General features: G+C 39.5%; 1 protein-coding gene across 2 annotated transcripts in view; it reads left to right on the top strand.

Annotated features, from left to right (window-relative positions):
• Positions 1 to 1,690, top strand: part of LOC119739268 (protein diaphanous homolog 3-like) — a 124,407-nt gene extending 122,717 nt beyond the window's left edge. For both annotated transcript variants that reach the window (XM_038214129.1, XM_038214130.1), the window contains exon 11: positions 579 to 1,690. In XM_038214129.1, coding sequence (XP_038070057.1) covers positions 579 to 959 — 381 coding nt within the window. In that variant the 3' untranslated portion in view covers positions 960 to 1,690. The remainder of the gene's footprint in view (positions 1 to 578) is intronic.
• Positions 1,691 to 14,038: the final 12,348 nt, after the last annotated feature.

The raw sequence follows: 14,038 nt of genomic DNA, 5'->3' as shown, positions 1-14,038 counted from the left end.
GATTTGGACCAGCCAGTCACAATTCCTACCATATGCCACCTATAAAAACTATAAAAAATGAATATAAATTTGTAAAAAAGCATAAGACCGGTAAGGAACACGAGCATTCTTTGTGAGTGACGTGAAGTTAACCACCAGATCATTGGATTTAGCACGGATTTGTCTTTGGGTTATCGTAGATACCTGACGGTGGATGATTACTCCACCAGGCAAACAGTGGGAAAATTGTAAAAAGTTAAAACAATACTCACTGATGTTCTATGAGAGTTGTCAAATTTGATGGTTCTTCAAATAATTTGGCAACTTTCAGAGATCAGCAGTGAGCACTGTTTTAACTATTTATATTTTTCTCAAAAATTAAATATCTCCCCTCCTTAAACTTTTGTTTTAAGTGCAAACTCAACGGAGACTTATGTCCTTCATTTAGTCATGTATTTGGAATCCATTGTCATGGCTTTCAAAGAGACAACTACAAATTATTTAATTTCATGTGTTTTTTTTAATTTCTTTAAAATAATGCTGCTCTTATTAAATGGTTGTAATGTTTAAAAATGACAGAACTTTATTTAATTTCGCAGGGATTTCAGAACAAAAGGCAAGACAGGAGGCCGACTTGGAATCCAACAAAAGAAGGCTATTTGGAAAAACTTAGCAACACCAAGACGCCGCTTACCTCTTCATGGAATAGACGCTTCTTTGAGCTAACAACAAATGGTCACCTTTATTATAGTAAGCGGAAAAATGAAAAAAATGTGGAGTCGATTTATTTGCGAGGCGTTCCTGTGGCACTTGAAGATGATAAAACTTTAACTGTGCAGACTGAAGAAAGATGTTACAAGCTTCGAGCAAATTCCAGCAAGGAAGCGCAACAGTGGCTGGAGTGCCTTCTTTTCTACACGCACAAACCAGCCAGTGTTCCAAAACGGTCACCCACACCAAAAACATTTGAGGTGCACTAACAATCATACTTACTTATTTCAATCAGTTTGCTAGTGAACTTTTGTTTTGTGACCATTCTCTGGAATTACCACATTGTTTAAACTTATTGATTGTTTATTGGTTTGGCGTGGAGTTGAGTTGTTATTATATTTTATATAACCGACATACAGATCCTTGTCATTTGATAGGTGGAACTGACATCACGTGACATTCGTTATTGCTCCCATTCACGTCGGGGCTCAAGAAGCCCCATTCGCCCATGGGAAATACTATTCAACAGTTGGGATCATTCTTGTTCCATGATGTATTTGTGTGCAAATGCATGCTGGTGTGAAAGGCTCAGCCAGCACTACAGAGTTGGGTCCAAACATTTTCGTGAAGGGGTCGTTTGGAGAAAGAAATACGTTTTCCAAATAGAGCTCAGTTAAATTACTAGTGCGCTGACAAAGTGATTCCTGCTGGGCGTACCATGTTTGTGCAAACACCTATGGAAAACTCGAAATTGTGTACGTATGCTGTGCGTCAATTTGCATATCTGCGTTTGTATTCTGTACAGGTGCGTTATTGGAGCTGATACGCCCAAAACCGCGAAGTACGATCAGCAAATGAGCATTTTATTTTGCTCTACGCAAACAGCGCAATACGTGCGCGTATCAGCTGCGGGATGATTAACATGACTTTAAAAAAAAACACCATCGGTGACGAGCTTGCGCGTTGCAATTTAGAGTACACTTTCAATATAAAATCATCTAATTTGATGATTATGCTCTACAAACGCCCACATGAATTCAAAATGTCTGCCCCCAGGATGGCTTCAAAGCGTCTCCGCGCCCAAGAATGAGGAGTTAGCGCTCTAGTAATTTAATATAGCTCTGGTTTTCCAACCAATCTTGTATTGGAATAACATTTTAATTTAATGATCTTCGCCTCGTGAAATGGAAAAAGTCCAGAATTTACGGAGCGATAAATATTCCTCCCATTTCACTCTGAGCCACTCGATATTGTATAATATTGTTTTGTAATTGTATTTTAAAAACTTCCTGAAATATATTTGTAATGTACATTATATTTTGCGTTAATGTTAGATTGTGTTAATTTGTAAAGCATAAATAGTTATGTGAATTCGTCGAAAAATCACTGAGGTCTATATTTCACACTACAAATTTAACCTGTATGTCTTTTAGGGTCGGATTGTCACAAATCTCTCCTCGGCATTTATTTCAGACATTATCCTCATCGTTTTTAAAGCACAAAGCTTGTTCAAAACTATCTGTTTTTGAATAACTGATTTAGAATCTTTGGGAAGTTTATTAAACTCTGAACTTGCCATTAATGTTCTCACAGCATCTTTCTTTTCTTACCGTTTGTTAGAATTTATGAGTACAGAGCTCACAATTCACAGGTGCGAACTGTATAAGGAGTGCAAATTGCAGTGTTACTGTCGAAGTTTGAAGTACAAAGCTCTTATTGCAGAGTTTGCCGTTAAGAGTTCCAAGTTCAGAGTTCAAATTCGCAGTTCTCAGTTCAAAAATCAGAGTTCAAAGTTAAGAATCGGATTTCAAAGTTCAGAGTTCGCATTTCACAGTTCAAAGTTCAGATATCAATGTTCAGAGTTCAATGTTCGCAGTTCAAAGTCAACAGTTGAAAGTTCTCAGCTCAAAGTTCGCAAGTTTAGAGTTCAAAGTTGGCAGTTCAGAGTTCAGTCAGAGGCATAATTCGCAGTTAATTCAAAATGCAAAGTTCAGAATGCAGAATTCGCAGTGCAGAGTTCATTGGTTAAAGATCACAGTTCAAAGTAAAGAGTTCAGAGTTCAAATTTTAGAATCAGAAGTTAAGAGATAAGAGTTCAATGTTCGCAGTTCAAAGTTCAATTCTTGCAGATCACAGTTTGCAGTTCAAGTTCACAGTTCAAAGTTGAGTAATCAAAGTGCAGAATTTGCAGTTTATAATTCAAAGTTTAGGGTTCCGAGTTCAGTTGTCGCAGATCAAAGTTCGCAATTCAAACTCGCATTTGCAGTTTAATGTTCGACTTTGAAACTTCAAAAGTCAAGTTCAAAGTTAAGAGTTCAAAATTCAAATTCAGAGTTCAAAGTTCAATTCTCGAAGATCAAAGGTCGCAGTTCAAACTGTTAAGTTAAGAGTACACAGTTTTTAGTTCACAGTTCAGAAGTTCAATTGTCGCAGATCAAGGTTCAAAATGCAAACTATGCAGTCCTCAGTTCCAAGTTCAATGTTCCGAGTACAAAGTTCATAGTTCAGAGCTTAAAGCTCCTAGTTCAGAATTCAATTCTCGCAGATCACCGCTCGCATTTCAAAGTTGGCAGTTCGCAGTTCAAAGTTCAATTCTTCAAGTTCAAAGTTCAATTCTCCTAGATCAAAGTTCGATATTCAAACTTTGCAGTTCCAAGTTCAAGTTCCAAGCTCAAAGTTCCAAACTTCAGAGTTCAAATCTCGCAGATCAAAGCTCGCAGTTCAAAATTTTAGCTCAAAGATCAAAGTTCAAATTCAGAGCTAAATTCTCTGATCAAATTTTGAAGCTCCATTTTCGCAGACCAAAATTCAAGTTTAAGTTCAAAGCTCAAAGCTCAAATTCTGTCAGATCGAGTTTGAACTTGAGTTCAGAGTCCAATTCTCGCAGATCAAAGTTCAGAATTTAATTCTCGCAGATCAAATTTCGAAATTTCAAGCTCAAGTTCAAAGTTCAAGTGTAAAGGTTCAGAGTTTAAACTTAACGTTCAGAGTTCAACGTTCGCAGTTTAGAGTTCAATTCTCGCAGATTAACTCTTGTATTAGAAAGTTTGAACTTGAATTTAAATCACTTTCCGAGTTCAAAGTTCAAGTTCAAAGTTCATGTTTAAGAGTTCAGAGTTCCAAGTTCATAAATGAAACTTCAGCTTTCAACGTTGGCAGTTCAAATTTCCATTCTCGCAGATCAAAGTCCGCTTTTCAAGTTCAAAGTTCAGTATTCAAAGTTCGCAATTAAAGGTTCATTTAAAAGATTAACTCTTGCATTTGAAAGTTCAAAGTTCAATTATCGCAGATTAACTTTTCCAGTTTTAAGTTCAAATTCAAAGTTCAAGTTCAAAGTTCATGTTTAAGAGTTCAGAGTTCCAAGTTCATAAATGAAACTTCAGCTTTCAACGTTGGCAGTTCAAATTTCCATTCTCGCAGATCAAAGTCCGCTTTTCAAGTTCAAAGTTCAGTATTCAAAGTTCGCAATTAAAGGTTCATTTAAAAGATTAACTCTTGCATTTGAAAGTTCAAAGTTCAATTATCGCAGATTAACTTTTCCAGTTTTAAGTTCAAATTCAAAGTTCAAGTTCAAAGTCCATGTTCAACGGTGCAGAGTTCCAAATTCAGCTTTCAAAGTTCGCAAATCAAAGTTCGCAGTTCAAAACTCGCAAGTTCAAGTTCATGTTCAAAAGTTCAGAGTTCCAACTTTAGCGTTCAAAGTTAGTTCGCAGTTCTCGCAGATCAAAAGCTTGCAGTTCGAAATTCCAAGCTCAAGTTCAAAGTTCAAGTGCAAAGGTTAAAACCTTAACGTTCAGAGTTCAAAGTTCGCAGTTTAGAATTCAATTCTCAATTCAATTCAAGTTTGAACTTGAACTTGGATTTTGATCGCTTTCCGAGTTCAAAGTTCAAGTTCAAAGTTCATGTTCAAGAGTTTAGAGTTCAGAGTTCCAAGTTCATAATTGAAGCTTCAGCTTTCAACGTTGGCAGTTCAAATTTCCATTCTCGCAGATCAAAGTTCGCTGTTTAAAACTCGGAAGTTCAAGTTCAAAGTTCATATTCATAAACTCGGAGTTCAAACTTCAGCGTTCAAAGTAAGTTCGCAGTTCTCGCAGATCAAAAGCTTGCAGTTCGAAATTCCAAGCTCAAGTTCAAAGTTCAAGTGCAAAGGTTCAGAGTTAAAACTTAACGTTGAAAAGTTCAAGTTCAAGTTCAGAGTCCAATCCTCGCAGGTCAAAGTTCGCATTTCAAAGATCAAGGTTCAGAGCTCACTTTTCTCAAATCAAAATTTGCAGTTCAATTGTCGCAGATCAAAACGTCAAGTTCAAGTTCAGAGTCCAATCCTCGCAGGTCAAAGTTCAAAGATCAGAGATTAAAGATCAAAGTTCAGAGCTCAATTCTCTCCGATCAAAATTTGCAGTTCAATTGTCGCAGATCAAAATGTCAAGTTCAAGTTCAGAGTCCAATCCTCGCACATCAAAGTTCGCAATTTAAAGATCAAGGTTCAGAGCTCACTTTTCTCTAATCAAAATATGCAGTTCAATTGTCGCAGATCAAAACGTCAAGTTCAAGTTCAGAGTCCAATCCTCGCAGGTCAAAGTTCAAAGATCAGAGATTAAAGATCAAAGTTCAAAACTCAATTCTCTCCCATCAAAATTTGCAGGTCAATTGTCACAGATCAAAACTCAAGTTCAAGTTCAGAGTCCAATCCTCGCAGGTCAAAGTTCAAAGATCAGAGATTAAAGATCAAAGTTCAAAGCTCAATTCTCTCCGATCAAAATTTGCAGGTCAATTGTCACAGATCAAAATGTCAAGTTCAAGTTCAGAGTCCAATCCTCGCAGGTCAAAGTTCAAAGATCAGAGATTAAAGATCAAAGTTCAGAGCTCAATTCTCTCCGATCAAAATTTGCATGTCAATTGTCACAGATCAAAATGTCAAGTTCAAGTTCAGAGTCCAATCCTCGCAGGTCAAAGTTCAAAGATCAGAGATTAAAGATCAAAGTTCAAATCTCAATTCTCTCCGATCAAAATTTGCAGGTCAATTGTCACAGATCAAAATGTCAAGTTCAAGTTCAGAGTCCAATCCTCGCAGGTCAAAGTTCAAAGATCAGAGATTAAAGATCAAAGTTCAAAGCTCAATTCTCTCCGATCAAAATTTGCATGTCAATTGTCACAGATCAAAATGTCAAGTTCAAGTTCAGAGTCCAATCCTCGCAGGTCAAAGTTCAAAGATCAGAGATTAAAGATCATAGTTCAAATCTCAATTCTCTCCGATCAAAATTTGCAGGTCAATTGTCACAGATCAAAATGTCAAGTTCAAGTTCAGAGTCCAATCCTCGCTGGTCAAAGATAAGAGATTAAAGATCAAAGTTCAGAGCTAAATTCTCTCCGATCAAAATTTGCAGTTCAATTGTCGCAGATCAAAAGTTCAAGTTCAAGTTCAGAGTCCAATCCTCGCAGGTCAAAGTTCAAAGATCAGAGATTAAAGATCAAAGTTCAAAGCTCAATTCTCTCCGATCAAAATTTGCAGTTCAATTGTCGCAGATCATAATTTCAAGTTCAAGTTCAATCCTCGCAGATCAAAGTTCGCATCAGAGATCAAGGTTCAGAGCTCATTTTTCTCAAATCAAAATTTGCAGTTTTATTTTCGCCGATCAAAATTTGAAGCTCAAGTTCAAAATTCAAGTGCAAAGGTTCAGAGTTTACACTTAACGTTCAAAGTTTGCAGTTTAGAGTTCAATTCTCGCAGATTTACTCTTGCCTTTGAAAGTTTGAACTTGAACTTGAATTTTGATCACTTTCCGAGTTCAAAGTTCAAGTTCAAAGTTCATGTTCAATAGTTTAGAGTTCAGAAGTCCAAGTTCATAATTGAAACTTCAGCTTTCAACGTTGGCAGTTCAAATTTCCATTCTCGCAGATCAAAGTTCGCTGTTTAAAACTCGCAAGTTCAAGTTCAAAGTTCATGTTCATAAACTCGGAGTTCAAACTTCAGCGTTCAAAGTAAGTTCGCAGTTCTCGCAGATCAAAAGCTTGCAGTTCGAAATTCCAAGCTCAAGTTCAAAGTTCAAGTGCAAAGGTTCAGAGTTAAAACTTAACGTTGAAAGTTCAAGTTTCAGAGCTCACTTTTCTCAAATCAAAATTTGCAGTTCAATTGTCGCAGATCAAAACGTCAAGTTCAAGTTCAGAGTTCAATCCTTGCAGGTCAAAGTTCAAAGATCAGAGATTAAAGATCAAAGTTCAAAGCTCAATTCTCTCCGATCAAAATTTGCAGGTCAATTGTCACAGATCAAAATGTCAAGTTCAAGTTCAGAGTCCAATCCTCGCAGGTCAAAGTTCAAAGATCAGAGATTAAAGATCATAGTTCAAAGCTCACTTCTGTCGGATCAAAATTTGCAGGTCAATTGTCACAGATCAAAATGTCAAGTTCAAGTTCAGAGTCCAATCCTCGCTGGTCAAAGTTCAAAGATCAGAGATTAAAGATCAAAGTTCAGAGCTCAATTCTCTCCGATCAAAATTTGCAGTTCAATTGTCGCAGATCAAAAGTTCAAGTTCAAGTTCAGAGTCCAATCCTCGCAGGTCAAAGTTCAAAGATCAGAGATTAAAGATCAAAGTTCAGAGCTCAATTCTCTCCGATCAAAATTTGCAGTTCAATTGTCGCAGATCATAATTTCAAGTTCAAGTTCAATCCTCGCAGATCAAAGTTCGCATCAGAGATCAAGGTTCAGAGCTCATTTTTCTCAAATCAAAATTTGCAGTTTTATTTTCGCCGATCAAAATTTGAAGCTCAAGTTCAAAATTCAAGTGCAAAGGTTCAGAGTTTACACTTAACGTTCAAAGTTTGCAGTTTAGAGTTCAATTCTCGCAGATTTACTCTTGCATTTGAAAGTTTGAACTTGAACTTAAATCACTTTCCTAGTTCAAAGTTCAAGTTCAAAGTTCATGTTCAAGAGTTCAGAGTTCCAAGTTCATAAATGAAACTTCAGCTTTGAACGTTGGCAGTTCAAATTTCCATTCTCGCAGATAAAAGTCCGCAGTTCAAGTTTAAAGTTCAGTATTCAAAGTTCGCAATTAAAGGTTCATTTAAAAGATTAACTCTTGCATTTGAAAGTTCAAAGTTCAAGTTCAATTATCACAGATTAACTTTTCCAGTTTAAAGTTCAAGTTCAAAGTCCATGTTCAACGGTGCAGAGTTCCAAATTCAGCTTTCAAAGTTCGCAGTTCAAAACTCGCAAGTTCAAGTTCAAAGTTCAGAGTTCAAACTTCAGCGTTCAAAGTTAGTTCGCAGTTCTCGCAGATCAAAAGCTTGCAGTTCGAAATTCCAAGCTCAAGTTCAAAGTTCAAGTTCAAGTTCAAGTTCAGAGTCCAATCCTCGCAGATCAAAATTCGCATTGCAAAGATCAAGGTTCAGAGCTCATTTTTCTCAAATCAAAATTTGCAGTTGAATTGTCGTAGATCAAAATGTCAAGTTCAAGTTCAGAGCCCAATCCTCGTAGATCAAAGTTCGCATTTCAAAGATCAGGGTTCAGAGCTCAATTCTCTCCCATCAAAATTTGCAGTTCAATTGTCGCAGATCAAAATGTCAAGTTCAAAGTTCATGTTCAAAAGTTCAGAGTTCAAACTTCAGCGTTCAAAGTTCAATTCACGCAGATCAATAAGTTAACATTTCAGATTTCGCGGTTCAGATTTTAAAGAGTTCCCACGTCCATAAAACCTCTGCTCCGACTTTCTTTCCCTGCGCGCTGCACTCCTCGCCCAGGGCTTCGCACTACTCACCCTGAACTCTGCACCCCTAATTCCGTGCACTGTCCTTCCAAATCCTGTGGCTCTGTACTCTTAAACTCTGTGCTCTTTACCTCTCTAGCGCGAGGATTACAGAGCACAGGGTTTGAGGAATGTACTGGGCGAGGAGCACAGACTCATCACAGTCACATGGTGGAGAGTGGAGTGTATAGAGTGAAGAGTGCAAAGCACCAGGAGAGAGCAGAGCACAAGGTCTTCACAAGGACAAAGGTGAGGAGTGAATAGTTGCAGGGTTAGCAGTCGTGTTATATAAGCAGAGAATGAGAAGGAGTGCAGAGCACAGGTTGGGGCGTGCAAAGTGCACATAATCATGTGCACTTTGCGCCCCAACCTGTGCTCTGCACTCCTTCTCATTCTCTGCTTATATAACACGACTGCTAACTCTGTACTATTCACGCCCCTGCAGTCGTGTATAGAGCACAAAATGAGAGTGCAAAGAGCACTAAGGGATGTGGGGTGCAGAGTACGGGAAGAGGGCTGCAAGCACAGAGTGACGAAGAACAGCGTACACGGATGAGCACAGGCACACTCTGTGCCAAGTTGTTCTGTGCAAAGCATTAGAGTAGGGTGAAGAGCACCGGATGAGGGGTTTGCACAGGTTGCTCTGCGCCCTTGAGGCGTGCAGGGCACATAGTTAGGTGGCTTAGTGAAATTACCGTTACTTGGCGTATAAAAGCACTAAATTTGGCATGAGGCTCCCATAGGGCCTATTCAGTAATGTTAGCTTAGGAGCCCTCTGGAGGTTTAAAAAAAAAAATCATGTAAATCGCCTAATTTCAAAATGGCCAAAACATCTATGGAAAATAACGCTGCCAAATTTCTGATTTTTAGGTAGTTGAAGTTTACTTTGGACCAGTATATTTTTAAAATGTTATAAATATCATCAATACTCAATAAAAGGCAAATTTCCAATAAACATCCACCCTCATCTGGTTGGAAGAGAAATACCATCATCCAATAAAGTGAATCTCATTTTGAAACAACTGACATCACTGCTTGAAATTGAAGGCCACCATTAGTTTTCAATTTAATGTGTAACTGACTATAAAGTGTGTGATAGACATCACAGAACACACATACTGTCAATTTACACCATATACAAACGTGTGTGTGTTTGTGTGCTAATCGTCCAGATTCCTGCTCGATACACTGCCCGTCTGCCATACTGGAGTAGCGCATCAGAATGACATCTCCATTGGTGAGTTCTTCTGTCTCTTAAAGTGGAAGTCAATGCTCTTACCAGCTCTGTTCCTCTGCTCTGGCCTCAGCTAAGCACCGCTCAACTGGAAATACGTCACATTGTGGCACCGCAACATCAGTATTCTTCAAAGCTACTGCCAAGTAACGGTTATCTCAAAATATGACACTAAGCCACCTGACTAACAGGGGTGTGGTTGTGTGTACAAAGCACAAGATGAGGGGTGCAGAGCACCGGGAGAGGAGTGCAGAGCACTGGGGAAGGAATGCAAAGGGCAGAGCGCCCTCGTGCAGGAGGAGATTGCAGGAGCACAGGGTGAAAATCATTGGCACAAAAGGCAGAGTACGGGATGAGGGCTGCAAACACATAGTGACGAAGAACAGCGTACACCGATGAGCACAGGCACACTCTGCACAAGCACAGGTTGAGGCGTACAGAGCACAGGTTTACAGGGAGAGGAATACAGCATAACGTAGTACGAAGTGAGTTGGAGATTTGCAGGGCACATTGATGAGGAGTCAAGAGCACGGGATGAGGGGATGCAGAGTAAAGGGGAAAGGTGCAAAAACACGTTTGCAAGCATGTACAGAGCACAAAATGAGGAATGCAGAGCACAGGAATAGGAATGCAGAGTAGAGGGTGTAGAGCGCAAGAGCACAAGGTAAGGAGTGTGCAGAGCATATGATGAGAACAACAAAGGCACCAAGATGGGGTCGAAAGCACAGGCTGAGGCATGCATAAAGCAAAGGTTTGCAGTCGTTTACAGCATAAGTGCAGAGTACAGTGAAAAGGAGGAGACTGAAGAGCCGTTAGGGCACAGGATTAATGGTGCAACGTAGGATGAGGAGATGCAGAGCATAGGATGTGGGATGCAGAGTACGGAATGAGGGTGCAGAGTGCGAGATGAGGGATGCAGAGCACAGGATGCAAGCACACTAGAGTGAGGAGAACAGTGCACAGGATGAGGGGTGAAGTGCACAGGCACCACTATGCCGTGTTCCGTGCAGAACACAGTTTGAGCTTTTAGACCACGGGTTGAGGGGTTTGCACAGGATGTTCTGCGCCTTCCAGGCGTGCACGGCACAGGTTTGTGGTTGTGTACTAAGCACAAGAAGTGTACAGAGCACAGGGACAAAAGAACAAGGCACAGGATGACGGGTGCAAAGCACAGGGTTGTGGTCGTGTTCAAACCAAAAGATGAGGACGAGGGCTGCAGAGCACAAAATGAGGGGTGCAGAGTGCGGGATGAGGGATGCAAAGCACAGGATTAATGGTGCAAGGTAGGATGAGGAGATGCAGAGCATAGGATGTGGCATGCAGAGTACGGAATGAGGGTGCAGAGTGCGAGATGAGGGATGCAGAGCACAGGATGCAAGCACACTAGAGTGAGGAGAACAGTGCACAGGATGAGGGGTGAAGTGCACAGGCACCACTATGCCATGTTCCGTGCAGAACACAGTTTGAGCTTTTAGACCACGGAATGAGGGGTTTGCACAGGATGTTCTGCGCCCGCCAGGCGTGCATGGCACAGGTTTGTGGTTGTGTACTAAGCACAAGAAGCGTGCAGAGCACAGGGAGAAAAGAACAGGGCACAGGATGAGGGTTGCCAAGCACAGGATGAGGGGTGAAGAGGTAAAGGGCTGGGGAAGGGTGAAAAGAACACATGGTAAGGGAGGAAGTGCAGAGCACAGGATGAGGGGATGCAGTGCACATGGTGTTGGTCCTGCTCAGAGCATAAGATGTAGAGAGCATATTAGCAATGCTCCCTATATATTAGTACATAATTAAGGATAAAAAAGAGCTCAGGTACAGAATTAAGGATAAAAAGAGCTCAGGTGAGAGGATGAGGGAAGCACAGAGAACATTTTAGCGTACATGCTCTCCATTATCCTGTGACTCTGTTACTTCTAAACCCTGTGCCTCTTTCTCTCTCTAGGATGAGAAGCACAGAGAACATAGGTTAGAAATCGGTACTCGGTGACTTTTCGTACTCGAACGCTATCCTAGTCTCCTTCAACGCAAGGGATGGAGTGCAATCCCATAACCCTCAAATTCCAGTATACCATAACTCTCCACCCAGAGTTTCCGTCTGAACTGGGAAATCTCCACCCCTGGTACTGCAATTTTGAGCTCTGAATTTGAATTTTAAACTCCGAAGTGTGAAATCCCAACTGTAATCTGCGAGATTTAAAATCTGAACTGCGAATTTTGAACTATGAACTATCAACTAATGATCTTTGAACTTTGAGCTGCAAATATTGATCTGCGACCAATTGACCTGCAAATTTGGATCGGAGAGAATTGAGCTCTGAACTTGGAACTTTGACCAGCGATGATTGGACTCTGAACTTGAACTTGACATTTTGATCTGTGACAATTGAACTGCAAATTTTGATCGGAGAGGATTGGACTCTGAACTTGAACTTGAACTTTTGATCTGCGACAATTGAACTGCAAATTTTGATCGGAGAGAATTTAGCTCTGAAATTTGAACTTTGACCAGCGAGGATTGGACTCTGAACTTGAACTTTTAAACTTTTGATCTGCGACAATAGAATTGAGCTTTGAACTTTGATCTTTAATCTTTGAACTTTGATCTGCGAGGATTGGACTCTGATCTGCGACCATTGAACTGAAAATTTGGATCGGAGAGAATTGAGCTCTGAACTTTGATCTTTAATCTTTGATCTTTGAACTTTGACCTGCGAGGATTGGACTCTGAACTTGAACTTGAAATTTTGATCTGCTAAAAATGAGGGATTGGACTTGAACTTGAACTTGAGAGAACTTTTGATCTGCGACAATTGAATTGCAAATGTTGATCTGCTAAAAATGAAGTTTTGAGCTCTGAACTTGACCTTTAATCTCTGATCTTTGCACTTTGACCTGCGAGGATTGGACTCTGAACTTGAACTTGAAATTTTGATCCGCTAAAAATGAGGGATTGGACTTTGAACTTGAACTTGAGAACTTTTGATCTGTGACAATTGAATTGCAAATTTTGATCTGCTAAAAATGAAGTATTGGACTTGAACTTGAACTTTTGAACTTTGGATCTGCGACAATTGAACTTGAAATTCTGATCGGAGAGAATTGAGCTCTGAACTTTGATCTTTAATCTCTGAACTTTGAACTTTGATCAGCGAGGATTGGACTCTGATCTGCGTCCATTGAACTGCAAATTTTGATCGGAGAGAATTGAGCTCTGAACTTGACCTTTAATCTCTGATCTTTGAACTTTGACCTGCGAGGATTGGACTCTGAACTTGAACTTGAAATTTTGATCTGCTAAAAATGAAAGATTGGCCATGAACTTGAACTTTTGAACTTTTGATCTACGACAATTGAATTGCAAATTTTGATCTGCTAAAAATGAAGTATTGGACTTGAACTTGAACTTTTGAACTTTGGATCTGCGACAATTGAACTTGAAATTCTGATCGGAGAGAATTGAGCTCTGAACTTTGATCTTTAATCTCTGATCTTTGAACTTTGATCAGCGAGGATTGGACTCTGATCTGCGTCCATTGAACTGCAAATTTTGATCGGAGAGAATTGAGCTCTGAACTTGACCTTTAATCTCTGATCTTTGAACTTTGACCTGCGAGGATTGGACTCTGAACTTGAACTTGAGAACTTTTGATCTGCTAAAAATGAAAGATTGGACATGAACTTGAACTTTTGAACTTTTGATCTACGACAATTGAATTGCAAATTTTGATCTGCTAAAAATGAAGTATTGGACTTGAACTTGAACTTTTGAACTTTGGATCTGCGACAATTGAACTTGAAATTCTGATCGGAGAGAATTGAGCTCTGAACTTTGATCTTTAATCTCTGATCTTTGAACTTTGATCAGCGAGGATTGGACTCTGATCTGCGTCCATTGAACTGCAAATTTTGATCGGAGAGAATTGAGCTCTGAACTTGACCTTTAATCTCTGATCTTTGAACTTTGACCTGCGAGGATTGGACTCTGAACTTGAACTTGAGAACTTTTGATCTGCGACAATTGAATTGCAAATTTTGACCCATTTAAAAATGAAGATTGGACGTGAACTTGAACTTTTGAACTTTTGATCTGCGACAATTGAATTGCAAATTTTGATCTACTAAAAATGAAGTATTTGGACTTGAACTTGAACTTTTGAGCTGCGACAATTGAACTTGAAATTTTGATCGGAGAGAATTGAGCTCTGAACTTGACCTTTAATCTCTGATCTTTGAACTTTGACCTGCGAGGATTGGACTCTGAACTTGAACTTGAAATTTTGATCCGCTAAAAATGAGGGATTGGACTTTGAACTTGAACTTGAGAACTTTTGATCTGCGACAATTGAATTGCAAATTTTGATCTGCTAAAAATGAAGT

This window comes from Patiria miniata, unplaced genomic scaffold, assembly GCF_015706575.1.
Source record: "Patiria miniata isolate m_02_andy unplaced genomic scaffold, ASM1570657v1 HiC_scaffold_30, whole genome shotgun sequence".
Lineage (NCBI taxonomy): Eukaryota > Metazoa > Echinodermata > Asteroidea > Valvatida > Asterinidae > Patiria > Patiria miniata.
The sequence above is the reverse complement of the archived record's forward strand: the minus strand, read 5'-3'. Positions and strand labels throughout refer to the sequence as shown.